The 17,685-nt window shown below is 37.0% G+C and overlaps 2 protein-coding genes across 2 annotated transcripts; both read right to left on the reverse strand.

The window, feature by feature from the left end:
* Nucleotides 1–562: 562 nt before the first annotated feature.
* TwdlW (TweedleW) lies at nt 563–1,730 on the reverse strand. The gene is made up of 2 exons (XM_002056002.4): nt 1,642–1,730; nt 563–1,567 (listed from the first exon to the last, which is right to left on the reverse strand). The coding sequence occupies exons 1-2, from the start codon at nt 1,654–1,656 to the stop codon at nt 680–682; spliced, it is 903 nt and encodes a 300-aa protein (XP_002056038.1). The 5' UTR covers nt 1,657–1,730; the 3' UTR covers nt 563–679.
* Nucleotides 1,731–6,451: 4,721 nt separating this feature from the next.
* Nucleotides 6,452–16,508, reverse strand: CAH7 (Carbonic anhydrase 7). Its single transcript, XM_002056003.4, has 4 exons — nt 16,367–16,508; nt 8,551–8,622; nt 7,434–7,592; nt 6,452–7,367 (listed from the first exon to the last, which is right to left on the reverse strand). Exons 1-4 carry the CDS (start codon nt 16,386–16,388, stop codon nt 6,715–6,717), a joined length of 906 nt encoding a protein of 301 aa, XP_002056039.2. The 5' UTR covers nt 16,389–16,508; the 3' UTR covers nt 6,452–6,714.
* Between the last annotated feature and the right edge of the window lie 1,177 nt (nt 16,509–17,685).

Consider the following 17,685-nt stretch of genomic DNA (forward strand, 5'->3'; position numbering starts at 1 on the left):
AGCTGATAGATTTTGCATAAATATTCGGTACATACTGAAACTAATAAATTCCGAGTTTGGTCAGTTATCTTAATACAAAAAGGTTAACCATACAAGACCCTCCTTTCGAACGACAGCCCTTCGAAACTGAGAATAGAGTTCGCATAAAAACCGATATACGGTCAGTCGGACATCCTTATATCAACTCCATAAGGTTGATTAGGTCAATCAGATGTGTTTATTTAACATCGGACTTCATTTATTCAAGCTATTTATATTATATTTACAACAGGAATATATCGAGTCACAAAGGTAGTTCAACATTTCGGAAACCAATTGAATAGTAAACAAAAATGTCAATGTCAGGACAAACAGCTCACTTAAAAAGTGAATGGACTAACCAAGGTTTATTCCAAATTGAGTTTGATGAACTTCAAATTCTATTTAAAGCTGAAAGAATAAAATAATCGGTAGATATTTCATTTCAAAAAACTGAAACATAAGATAGCACAAAGTAAAAAGAAATACATCTGCATAATTTGAATACAATTGTTAGCCTTTAATACGAATTGGTTTCAAATAAGCTTACACATCTATAAATTCACTTATTTACAACTCTGTTGTCTAGATAAATGCGAGTTCAACTGGGGGAATGTGACTAACTAACTAAGATTCGCTCCGGTTGAGCAATGAAGATACTTTAGAACTGATTGGAGGGCAGATATTGATTGTTGATTGGGGCATTGACATTGAGATTGCCATTGCCCTCGATGGCCTGTTGCTGTTGCTGCTGCTCCTCTTCCTCCTCCTCGGGTGCGTCCAGAGAGCCCACGACCGAGGTAATTGGCGCCAGACCCTCGTCGGTAATGGTGGAGCTGCCGCCCAGCGCATCGTATTGAGTCTGAATCTGGCGCTGGGCATTGAGTGCCTCCTCGGGCGTGCGGTACTTAATGAAGAACACCTCCGGCTTGTTAATATGCTGTGGCGCCTCGGCAATAGCATCTTGCAGATCGGCGGCCGTTGTCTTCTTGGCCAGCACATACACCACCGTCTTCTCCTGCTTCAGGGTCTTGGCCAGATTGAGCGCAGCGGCGCGGTTCGTTTGAGCGGGCGTCTTCACAAACAGCACGTTGTAGTGATTGCGCGGCTGCTGGTTCAGCTGCTGCAGCTCATCCTGAATCTCATCGTCCGACTCCTCGGGCGCCGTGTGTATGAAGAAGTTCTTGGTGACAATGGGCTTCTTGGGTATGCGAACACGTGGACGCGACCGACGCGTCTGGGTCAGTGGAGCTGTCTGGAAATTGACTGGAAAATTGGCGGGCATGGGAAATGCGGCAGCAATGGGGCGCTGCTGCTGCGGCTGGTATTGGCCAGCGGGCGGCAGATAGGGCAATGGCACGGACAGCGGTGGCAGCACTGGATGGGATGACTGTGACTGCTGCTGCTGTTGCTGCTGCTGCAATTGCTGGTTGAGTAAATGTGCCACAACAGTCGGCTGCTGCTGCTGCTGCTGCTGTCTGTAGTTGTAGCCCTGCTGCGTGAGGCTGATGTCGGCACGGGCTAGCGCCAAAGCGGCCACGAGAATCGTCTACAAAAAAGAAGAGTGTATATATTCCATTTAGATCCCTATAATATCCGTTTAATTGAATCCACACAACGCACCACAAATATCTTCATGCTGTTGCTTAGGCTGGAACTTAGTTAGTTGCGACTCGCTGCGTCTCTCGCTCGCTCTGTGGGTCAAGTGGTTGTGATGATGGGTCAAGCGCTGTCAACCTCTTTTATACGAGCCACGAAGCATGTTAAGTTTACTGCGTGGTCGCCAGCAAGTTTTTCTTTCAATCGGAAACAAATAATGAAACAGCAGACACAGCAGCTGCCCAACAACAATAAAAATAATAATAATAAAAAAATATATGGTTGCAACAGTCAGCATTGCATATGCATAAAGACAGAGCGGGATGGACCGAGGCAGAGTGAACGGGAGGCAACTTATGTGGGGCGTTGAAACACTTTTGTTTTGGGGTGGCAAGTGGCAGTGGGCTTTTTTTGTTACACCTCACAACAGTCTTTTGTTTGGGGCCAACAAATCAACCTGACAATGGCCAAAGCAAAGCTGTTTGTCTGCTTTGCCCTTTAACTTAGCCCAGATTAACATTCGTTTATGTTAATGCAACTGCTTCATATACAAATTTTCAATCAAAACTAATATTATCTGGTTAAACTTTAAAAACTTTTCAGATAAGTTCCAACAGCAACTGTCTTATTGCCGGAATTGCAGCCTAATGATACTTTATTTAAGATATTTGTATTTCAGATTTTAAAGAATTTTTCAATCACACTAAAATAGAAAAATTCTTGTTAAAACAAAAATTAAAAAATAAAAGGTTTCGGTCGAAAAGTTGTGCGCATATTTGTGTGTGTGAGTGTTCAAAATTAAATATATTTAAAAAAAAAATGGAGAGAGAAAAAAACACATTTTTCTTGAAATAAGTGCTTAGTTTACAATATTCTTTATTGAACCCTACAAATCAACTCATTATTCACAAATGAGGATTCAATACATTAGAAAAGCAAAATTAATAACGAAAGTTCTAATAAGAATACAAATAAGTATGTCTAATATGATAACCAACGGGTTGGAGGTTTTTTATATGCCACCAAGCTAGTCCCTAAAGCTAGACTTGTCCGAGACATAATTAGAGTCTGCAGCTGTGGAGGATGCCTATTATTAGTGAAAAAAAATGTCTTATATAAAAATTAAATAATCTTCAGTAAAAAAATTATTTTAGAATACAAAAAAAAATAAAGAGTTAGAAACGAATGTGAATAACTTAGAAAAGAGAAAAAAATGTGTGAAAAAACAAAATTTGCAAATAAGCTATACAATGTCAAATTGATAGGAATAGAAATATATATATATATTATTAAAATATTTTCGTGATTCCCTCAACAATCCTCATATTTTGTGTATATTCAATCCTAAATGCACAAAATATTTTGAATTTTATATTGCTGTAAAGAGTTCATTAGCACAAATTCTTTCTCCATTTTAGGCTTGCTCGTATTCACACTCGTATTTGCTTCTTAGGAAAAAAAAATTATTTTTCTAATATCTATATTTTTTATATTTCTAACAGAAAAGTGTGTCGAAAATTAAATAAACTAAAAAACTAGCCCCATTATCACACACTCAATCAAGCAAATTCTTGCAAGCTTTTATTAATTTAATTTAATTATGTCAAAAAAAATACAAATAAAATTGCTTATCAACATCTGAAAAGAAAAAGTGTTAAATATATAATAATAAAAAAACTTCGCAATTTGTTGGGCTCTCTAAAAATGTTGCACTCAAATTGAATGTCTCAGCCGATTGTTATGCAAATATCGATTGTCAGAGACGAGGTTACAATCGATTACAATCGCTTTGGCTATGCTGCATTGTGTGACTGTACTTTATTGACAACCAACTGAACTATAAAATGCAAATTCGAATGCAAATGGATTTGGAAATGGAAATGGGAATAAGCTGGAGACAGGCAGTTGCCCGATTTTGCGGGCTGTCAAGAGTGCGCCAAGGTCTAGATATTTATTGTGTGCGTTCAGTGTAAATATTATGCGATACATTTATACAAATATACTCAAATATATTTATTTTGTTCACTCTAAATGCGCCAAATTGATACAAAATATATGTGTAGATATAAAAAATTAAAACGCAGCCATTTGTTAGTTACGATGCGACACAAAAGTGAAGGTAATTTGAAAGCTCTGCTTTTCATGCGATTTGATTATCGAATTTAGTTTAGGGCTAAGCTCTGACAACGGAAATGAGTTGTCATAACAAACATATCCAAATTTTAAATAGCGGCCAGACTGATATTAACTAAGTTAATTGGCCTGACTGTTAACATGAAGATGCCATGCAGTTGAGGTAAATGTTATGCGCCCACAAATTAAAATGTAAGCCAATTATAAAAGTGTATACTTAAATATCCCACGCTGCACTCTTAACAAATGTTTCCACAGTACTAAACCAAGCATTAAATGGGCCAGCTTATGCAAGAATCAAATGCAGTTCAAATTTATGGAGAGTAACCTTCAACCTTCACGGATCTCGAGCTATCAAAACAGGTTTCACACTTTCTCACGGCGTTTGCCATGAGGCATGACCCAAAGCAAAGTGGGGAATTCAAAGGGTATTTCGTACACTCCATTTATAATAAATATGCAAAAATATATATTTGACTAAATAGATATTTTATTTAAAAACAATCTCGGATCAACTTCCGCTCGTAATGGGAAACCGAAGGGCTAGCATTCATTTAATGTAAAACATACACATTTCGCAAATCCTAAATCAAAAGTTGAGCTTATCTAAACTAAATGTAGTCTAAAATAAAATGTTGATAAAAAAAAAAGTGAATGCAGACGCGGCATAAATTTGCATTTTCGTAACAAACTGTTTTTTCTTTTTTTTTTTTTTTGTTATATTTTAATTTATTAATTTATTGTTTAGCTAATGTTTCACACTGTTCAAATTTTGACATTGGCCTTTGTCTGCTGTGGTAATACGCGTATGTGGATTATACGCATACGCATAGCAATTTGTCCAACTAGAGTCCCGGGTTAGAAATTTGATTAGGTGCTTGAATGACTAATGCACATTTGATTATTGGCCTAAAAATGTTTGCCGATTAATTATAGTGTTTACTCTGCATTGACAAATTACACAAAATGCCTAAAACCCCAGCCAAAACGATGTCTTCAAAAAAATTGACCAGAAACATTAAAGCCCGAACGAGTCAAATTTGGGCTTGTCTTAAGAGGAGGCATCGAAAAATTAATGAATGAATTCGAATTGATTTCATAGCCAAAAACATACCAAATATATGCATACATAAACATCTTTCGATTAATTCATATGCATTTAAAATCATTCGAGTTAATCAGAGTTAGACCCAGCTAAAAATAAGCTATGCCCAATTAAAAGCAAAAAACGTCAGCTTAAATATGTTTGCTTTCCTTTCGCTTGTTATTTATGGTTTCAGGTTTTTATTTGCTTAACAACAGCCATGCAATAATGTTTAAAATAAAATAGTCGAACAACTTACTAAGTATATTCTTACAGCTTATTATGACCTAAAAAAAGTTTATAAAATAATTCAGTTTTGATAAAGTTCTGCCTGGAAAAGTTACCATTTTATAAGTCAATATTTCATATATTCATATTTTTAAAATCTATAAAATCTGAAATTTGGATAATGGGTTAAATATTATTTATTATCATTTAATAACGTTTATTTGTGATGTAATAAGAAAAAATGACAATTTAGGATGAGCGTTTACAAGGTGAGAGAACACTTAATTTTTTTATTTTATTTTTATTATCATTTATTGTGGAGAACTTTTTATTAGACATTTTCTTAAGATTGCATTTTTCACAAAATAGCGATATTTAATATGACAAATATAGATGTAGAATATATCTATAAATAAAGCCACAAGCACAAAAGTATCAGGCATGAGTTCAGTTTGACGCCATTTCAATAGTTTTAAATGTTTAAATGTATATATACATAACCGATATTTTGCGCTTCCTAGCAGCAACAAGAATTTATAGAAATCCACAAAATACAACAAACGGTTGCATACTTTTAGGTCGTTCGTTTTATGTGGCGCCACCTATAGTTCAAGTAATTGCTTGACCAATTCATGGCCTCTTCCAATCAGCTGTGAGTTATTCATGTTTATTAGAGTATAGCTCAGAGCTCTAGTTTTCTATGGATTTAAATTAATAATAAATTAAAATCATACTTAAACGTATTTTTAGACAAAAGCTTAAAGCATGCAGTTGATAAATACAACAAACCTATACTAAAGCCAATTAGCATAAAAAATCTAATTTCATCAGACACATCGACTAACCTATGGAACAATAAATAAAACCTCGCCAAATAGTGAACCACAATCAAGAAGGAATCAACATTATAAACAAATCAAGCTGCATTGCTGGTATAAATACCCTATAAAGTACAGTATAGAATTTTAATAACTGTCCATTAATGTTATCATCGGGTTTGGTTGGTCAGTTGACGTTCAGTCTAATGCTTATCAGTGATTTTCTGTATTATATTTAGTCACACACTAACCAAAGCAGGTGATATTTTTTTTTTGAACGTAATTATGGCTAGCTGTACTAAATCCATAAAATTGACCAACCCGTGCGACATTCAAAGAATCAGAATGACCAATAATTATAAACGTGGCAAAGATAGTATATGTATATGCCGAATCGCGTGGCTCACCGGCTATATTTAGATATATTATTGGGTATTTATATTGCGACTAATAAAGCCAAAAACCACCATTTTGAACTCTGTAAGGTCCGCAAATTTGAACTTTAAACGAGCGGCACTCTTTCAAGTTGCGCATACGCAGCGTTGGCCAAAGAAAAAATGATAATACGCTGAAGTGCTTATAAAACTGTTCTTTTATTAAATAGATTAACGTAGTTTAAATTGCTAGTGTTCAAGGCACATGCTTTGAGTGTCACATAAATTGACTAGTTGCATTTCATGTTGTGTTTTTATTTGAATTTCAAGCAGAGCTTCGAACCCTGTCGTCAAATAATGAGTATAAATTGTCTGGTATGTCATTGCTCTCTGGTTAAAATCTTTGGTGTATCTCTATGGCTGCAGCTGCTGCTACTGCTGCTGCTGCTGCATGGCCAAATTACAGCTGAAATTTGTGCACAGCCAGGCCCAGCAGCAGGGTCAGACCCATGCCCAGCGTGGACAGCTGATCAGCGGAGCTGCGCTCCTGCTGGACCACAAGGACCACAGCTCGATTATTCTCGCTTTGCAGTTCGCGATAATTGTTGTGCAGCTGCTTGTCCTTTTCGTACTCAATCTCCTTGAACTGATTCACCTGGTCGAGTGTGACCGGAAATGTGTTCGTCAGCACTATCCAAGTTACGGCCTCTGCACAGGTGGGCGTGGTCAGTGAGCCGGCATACGTGAAATAGGTATCCACGCTGGGCACCAAATCGTCCACGGCCAAACTGTCCTCGATATGTGCAGGAATATTAATGCGCTCATAGCTCTTCACGCTGTCCAAGCTCTTGATGATGCTGTCAATGGCCTCATTGGGCGTGTTGGAGACGTGATAGAGCACGCCCAGCACCGTAATGCCATCCTTAAAGTTGGCTGCCATGCTCATGTTCGGATAGATCTTATTCCTATGCACAATGTGCACCTCGAGGGGATAGCGTATGTCATTGATAGTGTGCTCCGACCACCAGTGCATGTGTATCTGCTCCACAACATAATCGCTGACCAGGCCGCCACCGCTGAGGGTCAGATCATGCGCAAAGCCGGAGAGTTGAACTGAAAAGAAAGCGTTAAGTTCAATTTATTTGTATATAAATTATAGAGAGTACAGTGCCAACTCACTTGAGTGCCCGTTGTTGACCATTTGCAGTGAGCCCTGTTCCTCATCGAAGTTTTCAAATTTAAGTGCACTGAATTCGCCTTTCAGTGCGCCCTTGACATGCAGGTTGATGGGACTCTGCTTCTTGCCATTATCACAAAGGCCGCCCCACTTGGGAAATGCTAAAAATACGAAATAGAAAATTATTCGATTATTATTAAGGAGTATGCATAATTATGTTAAAATTAAATGAAATGTTTAATAATGTCACGAAATAAGTAACGCACTACGACCTCACTAAGTATTTTATATATATATAGGTGATCAGATGGACGAGCTGAGTCAATCCAACCATGTCCGTCTATCCGTCTGATCTCGGAAACTACAAAGGCTAGACACTTGCAATTCGAACTATATATTCTTTTATACTATAAGTTTATCATTTCCTTTCAATATCTTCTCTTATTCTCTCATAATAGCTATACGCATCCAACTTAGTTTATGGGTTCTCGTATAGTATACATTTGTACTATTTTTTTGATATTTTTATGATGCTAATAAACATCGACAAACATCACAAATCGAGGATTATAATAGCTAAATACATCAAACTTTTGTATGTACGCTCTTCTATAGTATACACTGATTAATACTCGATATCTTCTCTCATTTTCATTTGTTATATAGATTCTCATATAGCTTACACAGGTGGGAAAATATTTATTTTTTGATAACTGCGCCTCTTCCTACCAAAAATTCGAAGAAGTAGACAATATGCTGTTAGCATCGATAAACTAAACAATAATTTACTAGCTTTATTTAAATATATAATATAGCTGCCTAAGGGTATTAAAGCTGCGGCTATACGCAGTCAAATGTTTCCGTTTCTTGCTTTAAGTTTGTCTACTTTGTCGAGTCAGATATGATGTGCACGGCAATTTGGCACAATTTAAATAAACGGCATTTATAGAGCTATCAAAACTTGGATGCGTTGCGGGCACTGGAATGGGAACACTTGACAATGATCAGTTGACCCACTCTAGCCTATAACTAGCGTTGATTAACTAATTTGGACTTTAACAAGAGTGCAGAGATGAAAATGAATTTAAATACATTTATGTTTTGATTGGCTCCACTTACCCTCATCCTGATTGTTGTCCAGATCCGGGTAGCCCCATTCGCTGGCAGCGCTGAGCGCTAAAAGGCAGCAGGCTGCAAGCAAATAAATGAAGCAAAAAAATGCGCTTAAATATTAAGTATACGCAGTGTTCGCATTAAGTATACGCAGCAAGTTTAATGCACCCATTACGTTAGCATTGTGTTTATATTTATGGGTACACTTCAACTTGACCGACATCAAAAAATTGGTGTAGAACGCGTTTTCCGGCCATGAAAATGGCACAAAATGTGCAATCGACGAAATGCCATGTGCCATAAAAGACACGAACAACAACAAAAAAAAAAAAAACAGACACACAAAGAAGGGCCGTTGGGGCGAACGGGTCTGATGTCTATAAAGACTACATAATGTCGTATTCGGCGTCTGTTTTGGCAACGTCAACAGCCTCAGCACCTTGCACTTGACTCGGCTAAAAATAGGCCACAAATTTATGATCGCGCAGAGTAACAGCTGTAGAGCAACATACTATATGCAGAGCTTGACAGTAGTATAAGATTTTAATCACATTTCACATGCTTGCATAACATAAAAAACATGAAACATTATTTTAATTGTTTTATTTCAAATTACACTGCAAATCCCACGAACTTTTTTGGTGGAGGTTCGACTTTGCACGTTAGAAGTCCAAAGTCAAAGGTTATAAGAAGATTTTCTTTAAATTTGCAATGGAATATTTAATAAAAAAAAAAAAAATCATTAAATTAATTATTTTAAGGTATTTATGTTTACATTATTCAAAAGAGAGAGCGCTTAGGTCATGTCTCCGACCACATAATGTGTATATATTCTTGTACAACATCAATAGCCGAGTCGATCTACGTTCGTCTGTCTATCTGTTCGTCTGTCAGCATGTATGCGTCGATCCCAGTATCTATAAGGCTTAAACTAGGTCCTCTTATTACCTATAAGAGCTAGAGGCTCTTAGTTCCTCCTAGAAAGTCCCTTCGAAAAATGATAACTTGCCCCGTTTGCAAGCAATCGATAAGTCTCGATATCGAAATTCAGTATTTTGAATGGCTTAGTTTTTAAGATCTAGAGTCACCAAATTCGAAATGTAGCTTTTAGAATATCTTCGCATATTCCCCTAGCTACTAGCTATAATTCGAATGATTACATCAAGTTAAGCCACAGTAGAAATGCTATTGTCTTTTGAGAGAAAACAAACATCTACTGCAGAAGCTGTAAGGCCTTAATTGTGGAGAGCCCTGTGACAGGCACAATTTCAAGTCACCATTATTAATTATTTATTTTATTATTATAATAAATAAACATTAAAAAAATAACGAAAAATTTGCTGCCCATAAACAAATGTTTAACGAATAGTATGAAAAATTTAATTGCATTTTTATTGCTTGCAGCACGTAAGAATTCTGTTTTATTTTTAACTTTAATTTCATTTTTTTTGTTAAAAGCATTTTATCAAAATATCAACCAAATACATGTGTGCGAAAATCTCTTTAATGTTTTCTTTTAAGTTCGATTTTTTTTATTTAAATATATTTGCTCCTGTCAGATCTAACGAGCCATTTGCAGTGACCCATTGGCATAACTCTCTGCGTGTTTATATTGCCATTAATGGGTTAATAAAAAGCTCGTAAAAACGGCAAATGAAGTGCCACAAATTGCAAATAGCTGACAGAAAGCAAAGAAAAGAAAAGCTGCTAATTTACTGTTTGCCAAATCTTTCAAAAATTTATGCTGCCATTTGACATTAACAAAAAATAATATATATATATATATGTATAATATATATCGTTTTCCAAATGACGACAGCAGCTGTGAGAAATGTTTCTGGATTTATGTCTTTTGACTAATGTGCGATATTTTCATTTTACAAACAACAAGAAAAACTGCGCCCGGAACGTGCCCAACAGCTGATTCAAAGCATTTCAATTGGAAATTCAATACATTGTACGCATGCTTGTTCATATTTTGTGCACATGTTTAATGTGATTTGCATGTTTTCATTGTGGAAAAAAACTAATTATATCTTTTAAGACAAATGATTCCATTTGACAGACAAGCATATAAATACAAAATCTTTTCTTTATGGGCACTTGGCTAAACAAAAAAAAAGAAAGGAAACAATCAATTTGATAAGCACTGCTTTCTAATTTGTACTTAACATATTTTTTATATTTATGGCATTTTAAACTGCTTTTGGGGCTCAAAGTTCCAATTAAAGAATTGATGTTGTCTAGCGGATTCTATATATATATTCTACGAATGTTGTTCCGAATGTCAGATTAGTCTACATTTTATTATCACCTTGATAAGACTTGGTTTCTTTGATTTATAACATTTGAGATTAACACAAAGCATTTACGAATTTTAAAATGTTTCTTTATTTTAAGAATTTAACAGTTTTTCTTTGGCTTAAGAGCCCATCGGAAGTGCCTATGTCAGGTGGATCTACCTAAAGGTAGCTATATTTATAGAGTATTTTTTTGAGTTAAGACATTCCTTAGGAGTAGAATTCTTTAACCAAAAACAATGTCTTCTATTAAGGTTTTTATATCTAGTAGATACTCAGCCATTTTTGAATAGCCCTCATTCCTTTCGTTTGTCCTACTCTAATCATTTCCGCTGCTGATAATGTTAGACACCTGCCCGCAATTACAATTATTCAAAAGATAACAAACTGAAGAGCCTCAAAGCATAAATATAGATTAAGTTTATGACTCAATTAATAGACAAATTGTGGACTTTACCAAAGAGCAGCTACCTAACTATTTCCATATCCCACAATTCGACAACAATTTTCAAGTGTGCTTCGAGTAGAAAGTTTTCAAATATTAATTACTACAAAAATTATCAAAATTATCGACTGTACACGTGTAGTTTTAAATGATATACGATAGTTGTTTGCATTTAGATGGCAAATAGAAACTGATATAGTTAATGACAGCAGCCGCATGCAACATGGGGGCAAATTCTAATTGGAATTCGCATGCAACGAAATACAATTAAAAAACTTCGCTAGCTGTTAAAAAGGGGCTGCAATTCGTTTTGAGGGGGCGCGGCGGAACTTTAACAATTATCCGGAGTGTTGAACAAAACTGCCAACAAAACGATAATTGCATTTCGGATGCCAAAACAATGTGAAAAATTGCACAAAACATATAAGAGGGAGGGAGAGGGAGGGAGAGGGAGGGAGAGGGAGAGCGAGAGAGACATGCGAAAAATGCAACCGATTTTATAGACTTACGATACCCTGTAGCCTTTGAAACAGGGAAAAGGGAAAGGAGAGGGAAACATGCGAAATGTTCAAGAGATTTGATAGAATAATTATACCCTACCGTATTAAGGGGTAAGAGGAAAGAAGAGGGAGACTTTGCATATTTTTGTACGCTTTACTTAATATAAATGTGCAAGAAAGGGTATATCGGTTTTAAGCAAATGTATGTAACAGGCAGAACAAATCATGCCGAATCGAACTAGCCATGTCCGTCCCTCCGTTTGTCCCTCTGAATCTCTGCGAGGATGCTTGGATATCATAGACTAGATATACCGATAATATTTATACAAAAATCTTGTTTCTTGAGCATAGTTCGTATATTTTTCACGCTAGAGATACCAAAATTGGCTTCTAATCATTTTGCTTTTGGGAAACGCTAACCAATCCCAAAGGTTTTTTTTTCTTAGTGTGCAGCATGGGTACGGAGTATCTCGCGGTTGGGCACTCTCTACTCGAGCAGTTGTACCTGTTTTAGTTGAACGTTTTAAGTGTTTCGCTCTTGGCACAAAAATGCTAAGCTCTGGCTACCAGCTGCTTTGTCTCAGTTGTCAGTGAGAGATGCACATGTCAAAGCCAGCAACAGCGACAGCAACTATAACAACAACTTTGACAACAACAATAACAATCGCTTTGCTGGACCTGGCGGAACGGAAATATGCGGCATGTTCAATTTCTCAGTTTCGCATCGGTTTCTCATGAACGTTGTCAAGTGGCATTTTGGCTCTGTTGTTTAGTTGTTTATGGCAGACGCGTTATTTTTTGGCCATGTCAGCTGAAAATAATTGGAAGACTTTTGCATTCATTGCGATAACTTTTTGGAGGCCTTTTTTTCGCCAACTCACTGCGCCGCCAGCCAGACACCCCCTAAAAGAAATGTGGGGCAATTCTTCTTTGGTGATTTTCCATATTGTAATTTATTTACATTTTATATTATCCACTATAATCAAAGTCGTTCGCTGATAAACGATTTCGGGAGTGCGCTCGGTTTTATGTGATTATCACTCAACGCGCCTGATAACGCCAATATATACAGCCATTATCGTACAGTCTGGCTCATGAGAATAGGGACAGTTTGATCCAATATTGTGATAAGCATTCATGAAAATTAAATAGACAACCTTTGCTTTTTTCATTATAAAACATGACATTTAAGATGTAGGATAGGCAACAACCGTTTGGACATTTGGAATTTGGTCTGGACTGATTACAAACCGATAATTATTATTATTATTTTTTTTTAATTTAAAACTTGCAATTAAAAATGTAGATGGACAACGGAATTGGTCTAGACTCTAGACTGATCAAAGGCAGATATATTTTGTGACTAACATCAACATTATTATTGTTATATAATATATAACTCTTTAATAACATTGGCAGCTAAAACTACATCCAAACACTAGCCTTGGATTCGAACCAGCAACTGCACTTTAAAGTTGCCAACTCATCTCGTAAGAGCTTTGTGTTAAAGCTGATATTAAAAGTGGTCAGAACGAATGTTAGAGTTTTGTCATGAAATGTGCAACACATGGAAGATCAGCATCATCATCATAAGAACTAGAACTCTCAGTCAAGATAGCTTTCTTATAACTTTGCATAGTTGCGTCTTTCTCTTACAGTACAGTACATATGTCGGATCGAGCAACTATAGCATATTGCTGTCATAGGAACAATCAGTCGAAAATTAAGTTCTTGCTTGTAAAAATTTATTGTTTCTCAAGAAATCTTTTCCAATAGAGTTTTAAATGTGTGCAAAACCGTATGGAAATGTCTACAAAGCCATAAAACCATCGGCATGTTGAAGATATCCTTAATTGTTCGTTAATATAAATGTTTAAATTTTAATTTAACTTTGCAGACTTACTTAATATTCTAAATAGAGCATCATTTACAACAAATATGTTTTGCACATAAATCAATTTAGGCATTTGTATACTTCAGACCATATTCAATTGCCTAGGCACTGTGGCCAACTGAGGAAAACGTCACCGAATTTCAATTAACAGAGCTGATTGTACAAATTGATGCGAATATTGGTTTATTTTGGCTTTTATGAATGACTTTGTTAGACTTTAGTGCCAGGTTTTATAACTGATCGATGGCACTTTCAAAACTTTCCATCAGCATGATGGAGCTGGGTAGCTCTCACCCATATCAAAGAATTAAAATGCAATTAAATGTTATAAACAAACAAAGCTGATAAGCGCAAATCAGCGCAGAACATAAGTGGTACATTCTTTGCAACTGATTGCGGATTATCTTACTTATATTTGAGCATATGTAAAACGGAAGCCCTTGCTGATAGTTCAACTCGCTGTGCTCTGTGCTCTGTGCTCTTTGTGGGTGCAGGGGTCAGATCAATTGTGATATATTTCACACGGTTTGTTGACTTTGCCATGAAAGAAGACAGCAACAAACGCGTTTTCAGCACGCGAAAACACGCTCTAATCGTAAACTGATAATTTGCAAGCACGCTTTGGGCGATTTTGAAGTAAAGCTGTCAAACTTGAGTTATCTGAGGAAGCCTCTTGAAAAACTCATTATATTGAAGAACAAACAAAGGAAAAACAGCCTGGTTCACTCACAATTATCTAAGCTAAAATAATCAATTGACGCAGAGCTCCAAAACTGGCGCCGCGGTTGTGTAATCATTTCAAGGCATATGACACGGGTGCATATAATTGGCCCATATATCTTTTGCCAAAATCTCTGCTAATCTATAATACGAAAAGCCCAGAAGCCAGCCCAAACGCGTGTTATCGTGACGTGCCTTGTTATTAAGTTTTATTGTCGCAAATCGAATCTCTCAGACGAGCGCGACTATAAAAGTTTATGCTTATAATTCCAAAATAATTATTTAATATGTGCTTATGCCCTGGTCGCGCTTATCAAAGTGCTTTTTTAGTGCATATCAGCGATTAGTGAAATTTGATCGAAGCTAAACAAAATTGTTTTATAACTCATTTCGCTTTAAGGGGCTAAGCGAGGGAAGTGCTTGAGAACGGATTGTAAACTGTTCAAGAACTTATCGACAATTAATCGAGGCTGAGGGCTGATCGAGCACTTACTGAGAAATTATCGAGAAATTATCGATAGCCACTCGATAACTGTGCATGAACTGATCGATGGCCGTTCGAGAACTAATCGAAGCGGAGAGGCAATCGATCACTTATTGAAAACTTATAGAGAACTTGTCGATTATTGTTCAAGAACTTATCGAGAGCTGAACAAATGTAGGTCGAGAATTTATTGAGCACTTATCAGGAATTGTTTGATTAATATTAAATATCTAATTACCGAACGAGAACTAATCATGAGCTCACCAAGAACTGATCGATATGTGATCGAAAACTGCTCGAGAAATAATCGAGTACTGCTTCCAACCGAATCGGTAAATGATCAAAAAATAATCATGAACTAGTTGAGCACTGATTGAGATCTAATCAAGAACTAATAGAGATTTTTTAGAGAACTAATTCAGATCCGATCAAGAACAAATCAAGAGCTGTTTGAGAACTGTTTGAGAACTGATCGAGAACTATTCAATAACTTATCGAGAATAGGCCGAGAACCGCTTGAGATCTGATCGAGCATCCGCCTGTTGACGTTAACATTTTTACGAGCATTGAGTTCAACACATATTTAACTGTAGTGACCCTATCAACAAATGGTCAGTCGTAGGGCGCGGCTATTTGCCAGATTTAACTGGCGCCGTTCAGTCAAGGCTTCGTATTATCGGGCTTTTGCTGCGGCGGCTCAAAAGTTAGCCAGTTGATGATAAATTTCTTTCATATTGCCAAATAGATAATTGTTTACCTATCTTAACTCTACGTGACGCATGATATCGGAGTGTGCTTTGAAGTACTTCAGAAGTTGAGTGAGTCGACAGTTTTATCTGATTTTTGACAGACTTCGGTTATGTGTTTTGTTTTTTTAATTAGCCATGGAACTAAAGAAAACAGAAATCCCCAGATTTTCTAGAGGCTCCGATGGCATAAGTAACTGAACCACTCTGAAATTGGGCCAAAAAAAAATTATGATTTTCTTCATATCATTTCTATATTTAACTACAGAAACTGCTGTGTAATTTATTAACGCAATGAACTTTCACAGCAAAATGATCGTTGTCGAGCATTTCCTACACACTCTTAACAATTGTAAAGATCGTTAGAATTAAAAGTATTATAAATGTTTTTCGTTGAATGTGAATTATCAGCGTGGGATCTAGCAAAGTGTTTCCCGTCGAAAGTTTTGGGGCTACGGCCAATTGAATTATAAACAGGCTATACAAAAACCAAAACCGAAACGTGACTATTCGCATTTTTGATAATGGAAAACTTTGTGTAACAAATCCCAAGAATGTCTCTGTGTAAACACATAAGCACAAGTAATTACACTCGTTTCTTTCAACGTGTCTTTCAATTTTGGCAATCGCTACAATAGAATTTCAGGTAGGCTTAGAGCTAGTGAGTCAGAGCTTTAGTTTTTTTTTAACACGCTAAACACGAATTTGCTTAGATTTAATTTTAAAAATTTACCTATTACGGCAAGAAAATGCATCTCTTAACTTTTGCAAACGATTATTTAATATTTAATATTAACTCGAATTATTTGAACACACTCAATTCTGGCACTTTATTTTTGTTTCTTTGAAGACCGACTGGTAAGGACTCGGAACCCTTGCAAGCTCAATGACAACTCCATAAAACTGAAATGGAATCGCCGTCTTTTATAACCAAACCGAGGCGAACCGATACGAAGAACAGAACCCGCAGCCCACAGCACAGAATGATTACTGAATGCCGTACGAGCATCGCACGAATAAGTGCGCACACACACACACACAGTCGTACTTAAATGCACGCGGAGAGACGGTAAGAATTGAATTGAATTTATGGCATTGGCACACAGGTTGGTTTTTTTTTTGGGGTTTTATGCTCTTGCTCTCTCTCTCTCTCTCTCTCTCTCTTTCCTTTGCCCTCTCTGTCTTACAAGCCAAATGACAACAAAATGGAGCTGATTAAACGAATGCAACAACTACAGCGGCAGCAGCAGCAGCAGCAGCAATAACAACCGGTACAAGCGAGCCGAAGCTAGCCGAGCGAATTGCAATGTAGCCGAACGCTAAACGCTTGCGTCGACGTCGCTGCTCACGCCGCTGCTTAGAAGCTGGCACAGCAGGCGGTTAATTGATAAGCAAGCGAGAAATGCCAAATCAGCGATAAATAGCCGTAGTAAAAGGTAGTAGAAACTGGCAGCTGTTACAGAGCAAGCGAGAGAGCGAAATAAGAGCAGCTGCACATATGACGCGTGCCCAGGCAGCGCAGCGGCAGCGACGCCGGAAGTGACGTTGCGGCGCTTGTGAATCGAATATTTGATTAAATTTTGTAAGAGCCTTAAATAAATCTAAATTAATATTATAAGTGCACAATGGCGGAGGGGAAAAAAGTTCAAAGGCGATTTATTAATTAAAATTTTGTGATTAATTAATAAGGGGTCAAGCGGCAGACGTCTTCATACAGCTTTCTGCTGATCCCAATTGTGGCCAGCGCACGTTAATTAAAGAGACAAATTTCGACATGCGGCTTGTCTGTGTGTGTGTGTGTGTGTGTGCGTGTCACGCTGTCGACGTCGCGTCGTTAAAGTGCAGTTAATACACACAAAAGTCAATGTCAAAATGCTGCCGATTTGTTTTTGCTGCTGTCGACAGGCTAATGAGCAGCAGCGTGCATGTATGCATCTGTGTGCGCTTGACTGTGTGTGTGTGTGTGTGTGTGTAGATTAGCTGCCTGCACCTGTGCATGAGTGTAAATCAAAATGCATTTCCGCTACAAATTGCCGGTCACGCTGGCCCGCA

This window comes from Drosophila virilis, chromosome 2, assembly GCF_030788295.1.
Source record: "Drosophila virilis strain 15010-1051.87 chromosome 2, Dvir_AGI_RSII-ME, whole genome shotgun sequence".
Taxonomy (NCBI): Eukaryota; Metazoa; Arthropoda; class Insecta; order Diptera; family Drosophilidae; genus Drosophila; species Drosophila virilis.

Excerpts from the sequence above, each read along its gene's own strand:
- CAH7 (XM_002056003.4), bottom strand. The coding sequence starts at position 16,388 with ATGCATTTTCTTGCCGTAATAG. Across the intron at positions 7,593-8,550 it reads GGACAACAATCAGGATGAGG|CATTTCCCAAGTGGGGCGGC; the intron begins GTAAGTGGAGCC and ends TCGTATTTTTAG. Across the intron at positions 7,368-7,433 it reads GGTCAACAACGGGCACTCAA|TTCAACTCTCCGGCTTTGCG; the intron begins GTGAGTTGGCAC and ends CTTTCTTTTCAG.